General features: G+C 37.0%; 1 protein-coding gene across 1 annotated transcript; it reads left to right on the forward strand.

Moving 5' to 3' along the window:
- The first annotated feature begins 2581 nt into the window (after window positions 1-2581).
- Window positions 2582-6805, forward strand: LOC130744067 (B3 domain-containing transcription factor ABI3-like). The gene is made up of 4 exons (XM_057596260.1): window positions 2582-2702; window positions 3720-3820; window positions 4241-5806; window positions 6725-6805. The coding sequence occupies exons 1-4, from the start codon at window positions 2582-2584 to the stop codon at window positions 6803-6805; spliced, it is 1869 nt and encodes a 622-aa protein (XP_057452243.1).
- Window positions 6806-9436: the final 2631 nt, after the last annotated feature.

Consider the following 9436-nt stretch of genomic DNA (forward strand, 5'->3'; position numbering starts at 1 on the left):
GTGGATGCAAGCAACACATGACGGGAGAAAGGCATATGTCCCAAGATCCAAAACTTGAACCTGAAGGTGAAGTTGATCTTGGAGGCATCAGTAGAGCAAGATTTGGTCAAGGAATCATTGGTTTTTGATATGAACCCCTCTGTTGATATTCTGAACGCTATTCATGTTAGAATTAATGATAAGCTTGACTCTGACAAGTCAAAGCTAGCTGAAAAAGCTTGCAGAGATGAGCATGACCGTTTCAGAAAGAAACAAAGACTCAGAACTTGACGAACCAGAAGCAACAACATCAGAAGATGCTACTACAACTTCTGACTTGCGTCATCAGAAGAAGAGTAGGTTCCTAGCTTCTCATTCTGAAGTATCTGAAGATGAAATTTTGTCCAGAACGGAGATGTCACCAGAACCACACTTCTGCTCTCATCAGAAGATATGCTAATCAGAAGCCAAGTATCCCTTGGTATTACTTCTGAGGGGGAGTATTTCGTCTTTTACTCTTACTATTTTTTTCCACCTTCATTCTTTTTGCTTATGACAAAAAGGGGGAGAACTTATAGTATCTTGACAACTCAACTCCTACATCATTTAGCTCAGAATCTATACTTTACTAACGTTGATATTAAGTATTAGATTCAGGGGGAGCTTAGCTCAGAATCAAGCACGAGACTTGGATTCAGAAGGAGCAAGAAAAACTATACACATCAGGATAAGTTTTAACTCTGATACCTTATACTCTGAGTGTATTCAGTTTATTTGTTTAGAGTTGTTCATCAAAATACATGGTTTTGTCATCATCAAAAAGGGGGAGATTGTAAGATCAAGATTTGGTCATGTGGTACAACTCTATGTTTTGATGATAACAAGTATTTATTTGTGGATGAACAACTATGATACTCTAATGTTTGTCTTGAGTGTTTTGACAAACAGGTTCTGATTCTGACACCAGAAGATATATTCGTCAGAAGTTCTGAAGATCAGAAGATCAGAGGATCTGAGGATCAGAGGTTCTGAAGATCAGAGGATCTGAGGATCAGAGGATCTGAAGATCAGAAGATCTGAAGATCAGAGGATCTGAGGATCAGAGGATCAGAAGCTCTGAGGGACCAGAGGCTCTGAAGGTCCAGAAGCTCTGAAGGTCCAGAAGCAGAAGTTACGAAAGTCAGAGGATCCAAGCATCCCTCTGACTCTGATCACCAAGCTTCACAAGTTCCAACACGAAGCATTCTTCTGATCAGAAGTCATTGGTTAAAGGCAAATGTCTCTATCAAGAAGTACAAGAGCAGTGTACTATTCTGAAATGCCTACCTACCAAGGTTCAGCCACAGCAGGTTCTGGAAGTTCCAGAAATGCCCTCCAACGGTCATATTCTCTCAACAGAAATATCCTTTGCACCTTGGACTATAAAAGGCTGAAGAAAAGAAGAAAGACTAAGAGAGCGAGAAGAGCGAGAGAAAACAAAGAGCTGCAATACAAGAGAAGATTCAAGCCTCTACTTTCTTCATCTATTCTTATTTGGTTTACACTCAGCTTATTTAGAAGCAAACCTTTGTAAACACCAACCTCAAACAGTTGTTTGATTTTCCTTAAGGGACCGGGTAGGTCAGTATCCTTAAGAAGACTAAGAGAGTGAATCTTAGTGGTGATTCCTTTAGGAGATCAAGGTTGATCGGATCCTAGAGAAGACTAAGAGAGTGAATCTTAGTGATAGCTAAGTCAGTGTATTGTTAGTCACTTGTAGGTTTCAAGTGCAGTTGTAACAATTATCTGATTAGTGGATTGCCTTCATTCTAAGAAGGAAGAAATCACCTTAACGGGTGGACTGGATTAGCTTGAGGGATTTATCAAGTGAACCAGGATAAAATACTTGTGTGCTTTTCTCTTCTCTCTATCTTTATCCGCTGCACCATCTATCTTAGAGAAACCGAAAAGATTTACTTTAAATCTTAAAGGGAAAGTTTTTATATTGAAAACGCTATTCAACCCCCCCCTTCTAGTCGTTTTTCACACCTTCACTTTCTTCCATTTTGTAAGTGTCACATTTTTGTTAGATTTTTATTGGAAACTCGCAGGGATATGCGTTTATCACAGTCGAAGCCCTAAAACGTTCGCAAATACATAGATCCATAATCCCTTGCATCAACCTCTTAATCCTGAACTCACAATTTAACATCAGCAAGTTCACCACAAGGTTCGCTTGTTCTTCTTTGTTGTCGGTGATGATGAAGATGAGGATTGAAGAATAGGAGGTAAGGAGAAGGAGAAAGGGTGGTTGCCTGGGTTGAGAAGAAGAAATGTAACGCGAAGAACTCGTGAGCTTTGATTAGAAATAGAAGGAATTTGTGGCATTGTGCAGTGGCTAGAAGGAGAAAAGGAATGTGCTTTTGCGGGGTTTCACGGCAGCTGGCTTGGCGGAGGGCGAATGGAGTGATGCGGTCGAGCGGCCATGCGATGAATGCGTTCGTAGTACCTGGAGGACAGAGATCACGACGTGGTGATGTGTGAGGTGGTGTGATGACTGGTTTGACACGAGGCCTCGGTGGGGTTTGGTCTAGTTGTCACCGCAATCAAAGTAGAGAGATCTATGGTTGTTGCTGGAGCTGGGCTTGGTGGGAAAGGGGTGGCTATATGGTCATGCTTGCTGAGAGATTGGAGGAAGGAAAGGATGGTGAAGAAGTGGGGGAAGAATTTGGGATGGGGTCCTAGTATAATTTCTCAAAGATTTGTACCAAAATTTAATACTTTTTGAAAAATTTATTGATTTAACCAGGTCAACTTGCGATTACAGGTCATATTGGTTTGTGCAGCGTTGGCCAAAAAATATGTGCTTACTAATTTTCCTTCGTTCATGTGTCATTTATACGATAGTTTTTTTATAGGAAAATGTTAGTTGTTAGTAATGTTAGTAAATTATCCCTTCCTTCGGGGTTCGAACCCTGGACCCTTCACCCTTCATCCCACCTAGCTCATATGTCCCCTAACTCTTACCACTTAAGCTAACCCTCGAAAACATTTACATGACAATTTAAGCTTTTAAGTAATTCGTTCATGCACTGAGAACTAATGACATAAGTGGATACATAATCCTCTTATGACTTGCAAATGGGTTGATCAATTTACATGTTTTATGTTGCAATAGTAGTATTTATACAAATAGTGCATACATTTAATAGGTAGCTCCTTTTTTCTTCTATCTCTTTCTTTTATCATATATCGCATCAATTATTTCTCTCTCTTCTCTTCATTTCTCACCACGAGCATCTGTTGAATGTTTGCACTACTCTCTCTATGCAGAGATTTACTACATGTTAGCAAAAGCGGGCCCTAATACATTTTATTCCTTAATTGGATATACAATCATAGATCCATCCCTTTTGTACCTTCTTACAATTCACATGCCTCTTTAACATACTTGTTAAAATTGGGATTACAACCTAACTCAATGGGGAGATATTGTAAATCATAAATTGCTAAATTGTACGATTTTTAGGAGATTTTTCTATTTACATACACACACATATATATATATATATATATATATATATATTTAGGCATATAAATTCTTATAAAAATTTAAAATATCACAAATAAATAAATTAAAAAAATTTATAGAAAAGTCATACATAAGTTATAAAAAGTCATAAGTCATAAACTACTAAAGACACCATATAAAAAGAAGGCATAAAACTTAAACATCAAATGTGAGCTTCAACATAAAACAGGAGAGGAAGAAGTGAACAAGAGAAGTTGCATGCAGCCTTTCTCATCATCATCACCTATGGATCCCTCGGTGAGAGGTCGAAGTGATCGCTGTTTCTTTGAGGTGAGTGTGAGTTTTTTGAATAGGGTGGGTTTGTGTTTCTAAATCTTGAAAACTAGGGTTTATAGTAGCTGGGTCAGGCAAAAACACGAGTCAAAACCTCTGAGAAATCAGATGGCACTAAATCGGAAAATCTACCTAAATTACAATTTTGATCCAATTTCACGATTTGGTTTGATTCCGTACCAATTTAGAGGGATTTTCGATTTGCTGCCAATTAAAACGCCTAGCCATTTTGAATCCCAAATCCACCTGATTTGGCTATTTGAATTGCGGTTTTGACTACTATGCCCTTTTATATTGATACAATTTTTTCCAATCTCAAATGGTTTTAAGGTTTCAACCATCTTTGTAAACGATTATATAATTTTTTTTGTGTTCATGTTCAAACATTATTTTTAAGGATTTTTCTATATTTCTTAGGGTGAGATGAAGGGTGACGTGGAACTGCCGGTGGGAGATTTGCATGCTGGCCTTGTTGATTATGGTGCCATGGATTTCACAGATGGTTTAACAGTGAAAGAAAGAGAGATGTGGTTTCACAGTGACCAAGAAGAATTTCTTGCGATGAATGATGAAGCTTCAATGTTCTATTATGAATTCCCTCCTCTCCCTGACTTTCCTTGCACGGTGCCACCTTCACCATCATCATTGTCATTTCCTTTCGCAACAACAGCACCTGCAAAGACAACAACATGCTCCCCCTCTTCAAATTTAGGGGCTGTTTTAGAATCAGATCATGAGCAAGATGCAGAGGAATTAATCAAGCAGCTGCATGATCCAATGTATGCTTCTATGGAAATTTCAAAGCCCACAGATCCAAGCCCTTTTGTTGATTCCATCGAAACTTTTGGGTACAATGATAACCTTTTCGGAGCCCATGGTTTCTTTGACCCTGCATCTATTTTCCAGGATGATGAAATTGAAAACCCATTAGAGGAATACAGACAGGATGAACAACAGCTACAACAACAACAACAACAACAGCAACAGAAACTACAACAGCAACATCAACAGCAACTACAACAAAATGCAGTGGTAGCAGAACATCAACCACAGGAAGGGGCAAAGGATAAGATTAAGATACAAGAAGAGGGTTGTTTGGATAATGAGTTGACCAATGTGTTCTTGGAGTGGCTTAAGGCCAACAAGGACATAATCTCTCCTAATGATTTGAGGAGTGTGACGTTAAAGAAAGCAACCATAGAGGCTGCTGCTAAGAGTTTGGGAAGAGGGAAAGAAGGGTTGAAGCAATTGCTTAAGCTTGTTCTTGAATGGGTTCAAGAGAGTCATCTTCAAAATAAAAAGCGAAAGAAAAATAACACACCTTTAAATGTTCTCTCCCAATATCAGGTTCCTACCCAAAACCACAACACAATCCCTGCCTCTAATTATCTGGATCCAAGCTCATTTAGACCCGCACTCAACCCTTATTTCTGTTACCCATTATGGATTCCTCAACCAATTTTTGGAGTAGGTCCAAGTGTGTTTTCCCCACCCATTGTTGGGTATGTGGGTGACCCTTACACAAAAGGTTCTTCAAATAACATCAATGGCACCCATAACAATGTTGATTATAACATGCCAAAATCTGCATATTCATGGCCTCATTCTCATTTCACTGCTGCTTCTCACCAAACCCATGGCCCCAGTGGTGATAAATTGAAGAGATCAAGATCCTTAGCTACCAAAGAAGCGAGGAAGAAGAGGATGGAGAAGTATGTGTCTCATCATAGGCATCACAATCAACACTGCGCACGCGAAAAACAGAACCAACACCAACTGAGTCTAACTGATGCTGAGCCAATAGTAATGGGAAGTAGCAATTGCACTGTTATTGTAACAGGACATACAAGTCTATCCAAAGGAGCTTTAGTGGTGCCAACGATGGCTGCTGAACAGGTGAACGAAGGACAGTTGGTGATGGACAGGAATGTCGTTCAAACCCATAATTATTATCAGGGTTATACCTTATCAGATTTGCAAAAGGTGAGATTCAATCTTATTTGATCACAATGAGTCAATTTGTTCTAAAAATATGTTTGGTTTTTAGTATGGTATAGCCATAATTGATCCTTATGTCCCTAAAGCAACTAATTGTTTGTTTAGATGAGCATTTAAAATTTGATTATGGTACAATAGATCCTGAAAGAATTAAGTATTGTAAACATGAGTTAAAGTAATGTGGTTTATATGTGGATACACTTATTAAGAAAGTGATTTCTTTAAAAGAGTTTTGTTTGGATAATTAACTTTGATTAGAATAGATTATGGGTGAGTAATGACCAAAATGGGTATAACTATGGAGTGTTTTGAAATTTGTATTTAATTTTTTGGTGATTATTATTTAAGGGCATTTGAGTTAAAAGTATTAAAAATTGATTTCACTTTTTAGGAATGGGTTATACTACCTAAAAAGCTACTACAATGTGTGTAATATCATGGTGAATAGATTCACCTTCACTAAGCTTTTGTGGTTATCTATTGTAGTTTTCCATCGTGTATCAGTGCATAGTATACATGGTAGAAAACCACAATGAAGTTAAAATCATGATGGACAGAAGCAACTTTCTTAGTTTTTGCTTCTATCCATCATGATTTTAATTTCACCATTGTTTTCAATCGTATATTTGAACATGATCTAATAATTGTTCATTTAAACTTGATTTCATCCGTAAGTGACTTTAGTGGTATTTTCCAAACACACAAATTCATGATTTGATTATCTGAGAATAAATGCAACAATAACACCATAGAATGCTGCGAAATTAAGGATACTGGTTTTATATAAACTTTCACTCATATTTTACTATCCTATTTTTTTAATTTTAACGTGATTAAAGATTTGGGTAAAATATCATTACACTTTTGGTGCATAAGATGATAATATGTGTGAAAGTGGTGCAGGTAATGAAGAAACAAGAAATCAAGAAGGCTGGAAAATCACAGAAAAACCAACATGGAAATGATGGAGCCTCTACAACTTGATGAACAAGCTCTTAAAATTTTCTACCCTGAGGGGCTTTTTAAAGAAAAAATTGATTAGGATTAGTAGCCAAATTGGATGGATGAGCTCTATCTAAGGTAGCTGGATTTGCATTTGTAGATTTTTAGATTTCTGGTCTATTCAGTTAATATATATATATACACCATATAAAAACCTGTGAATAGTACCTAGACAAAGTGTTGTGGAATATAACAATTTTATTTGCACTAGAAGTTGTCCATGATGATTTGTATGGCTTTTGGGGTTACATGTAGGAATAACAAATTTTTGGCGATGATGCCTAAGATGCCAGGAAAGTTTCCTAAGATTTCAAGAAAATTTACACCCAGGGAATGGAAACAAGTCAAAAATCTTCCTTACATAAATTTTGAGGTGGGGAGAGGGGATAATACTTTCTATCTCGTGGGTTTCCATGCTACATATTTATCTATAAAAGTATAATGATTTTTTTTTTTTTTTTGAAATATAAAAGTATAATGATACTTTTAACTTCGAAGCTAAGTTGATGATAAAGAATAGTACATGTCCAAAATAGTAAATACAATTAAGAAAAATTTAAAAATCACTACCAAAGTTGGATTGTATTGGTATATCTTTACAAAAGAAAATTACCTAGCTGATTATATAGCAAAATTCAGAGATGAGTGCCATACGTGATGAGTGTATTCAGTTTGTAGAAACATTTCTTAATCTACTTGGTTTATTAGAAATTGCTTCTTAATCTATAGTTTTATTATAGGAAGGATTTATACATAAGTGATGAGGGAAACCACATGGACACTATTAGGAGGTTAGATTGTGTATGTGGAATTCAATTGCGATTGACTACAACACTCATGGTTTTTATTGTCATCTTTGAATAAACGTTTCGTCCAAGGAAGTGATGTGGAGACGACAGAGGTAGATTAGTGGGAAGCGGACATAGGCCCAGTTTGGAAGAGCTTATTTGAGCTTATCTGACAGCATAAGCTCTTATGCCAGTGTTTGGGAGAGCTTATGCAAACAGCTTATGGTCTGCCATAAGCTATTTTCAGCTTATTTTCATAAGCTACTCAGGATAGCTTATGAAAAACAGCTTATGCTTATACACAGCTTATTTTTAATTTATTTCAATAAATTTTTAAAAATAGCTTATGAATAAGCGCTTATGTCATAAGCGCTTATGACCATAAGCGCTTAATTAAGCTGTTTATCCAAACGGGGCCATAGTACACACATCTTTATCCTAGTTCACCCAAAATCAGAGGGTTACGTCTAGTCCTTGGCAACCACCAAGATTTCCAATATCAAGTATAAAAGACTTCTCCTTACAAGTATTCTTTTACCATGCCTCTTCAGGCACAACCGAGTATTCTTTCCCATGCTTCTCTAGACACTACCGAGTATTCTTTTTCCATGCCTTTCCAAGCACAACTAAGTATTATTTCCCATCCCTCTCAAGGCACAACCAAGTATTCTTTAGTCATGCCTCTTGATGAACTTACAAGTATCATTTTGCCATGCCTCTTCAGGCACTAATAATTAAAAATTTATATATGAAGTTCAGTTCATACAGACTTGAGAGATGTTTACAAATTCAACAAGGAATGATCACCTCTAGTTGTATAGGATAGAGCTGATGAAAACAAAGTACTCTCAATCCTTTACCTTCATGACTTGACCTATTGGCAGGATAGGTGTTGTAGAGTTATGGAGAGGATCACTCACCACTTTTCTCTCTGAGGCTTAGAACTTGTATCTTTTCATTTAAGTCATTTTCTTTTCTTTTCCTCTTCACTCTTGCTCTTCTAAGCACAGGCATAGATGATGTGACGAATTCAGTTAAACTTTGCTTATCGTCATCTTCATTGTTGCTCTTTATCTTGAGGTCTTATAAATACAAATACTTGTGTGAAAGGAACCTCAGCTTCAAAGAACCACTTCAATCGTCTAGATTTCACTCTCCTCATCTTCAATCGTCTCTCTTCTTCATACTTTTCTCACTTTCATTTTCTCTATCACACTCTTAATGACCCTGATCATCAATCTTCTCTTTCTTCTTCTCATTTCATTTATAATCAGTCTTGTACATATGACCCTTGCAAGGTATGAGCCTTACATTTGGTGCAGCGGAAATGTATAGCAGGGGAAGAAGACGATGCACACCAACAATTTTATCGTGGTTTACCCCCAAAATGATAGGGCTACATCCAGTCCTTTGCATCGCTAAGATTTCACAATCAAGTATCAAGGACTTCTCCATACAAATATTATTTGGACCCTGTCTCTTCAGGAAACTTGAGTATTCTTTGGACCCTGCCTCTACAGGCAAAACGAGTATTCTTTGGACCTGCCTCTCCATGCAAAACGAGTATTCTTTGGACCCTGCCTCTCCTGGAAAAACAAGTATTCTTAGGACTCCTCCTTTACAACAAGTTTTATACAAGACTTCTCCCAAAACAATCTTTCTCAAGATTGTTTCATCTACAAATAGTCTCTTCTAGTAAGAGTGATGGTAGATACATTTAAGCTTATGAATCATAAAGAATTTTGTCTGGGATTTGACTCTAGGAGTATACTTGATGTTCTAATACATGAAGAGTTACAAAGGATTTAGCTCTTGAGAAAATCTA

Source organism: Lotus japonicus, chromosome 3, assembly GCF_012489685.1.
Source record: "Lotus japonicus ecotype B-129 chromosome 3, LjGifu_v1.2".
In the NCBI taxonomy this organism is placed as follows: Eukaryota; Viridiplantae; Streptophyta; class Magnoliopsida; order Fabales; family Fabaceae; genus Lotus; species Lotus japonicus.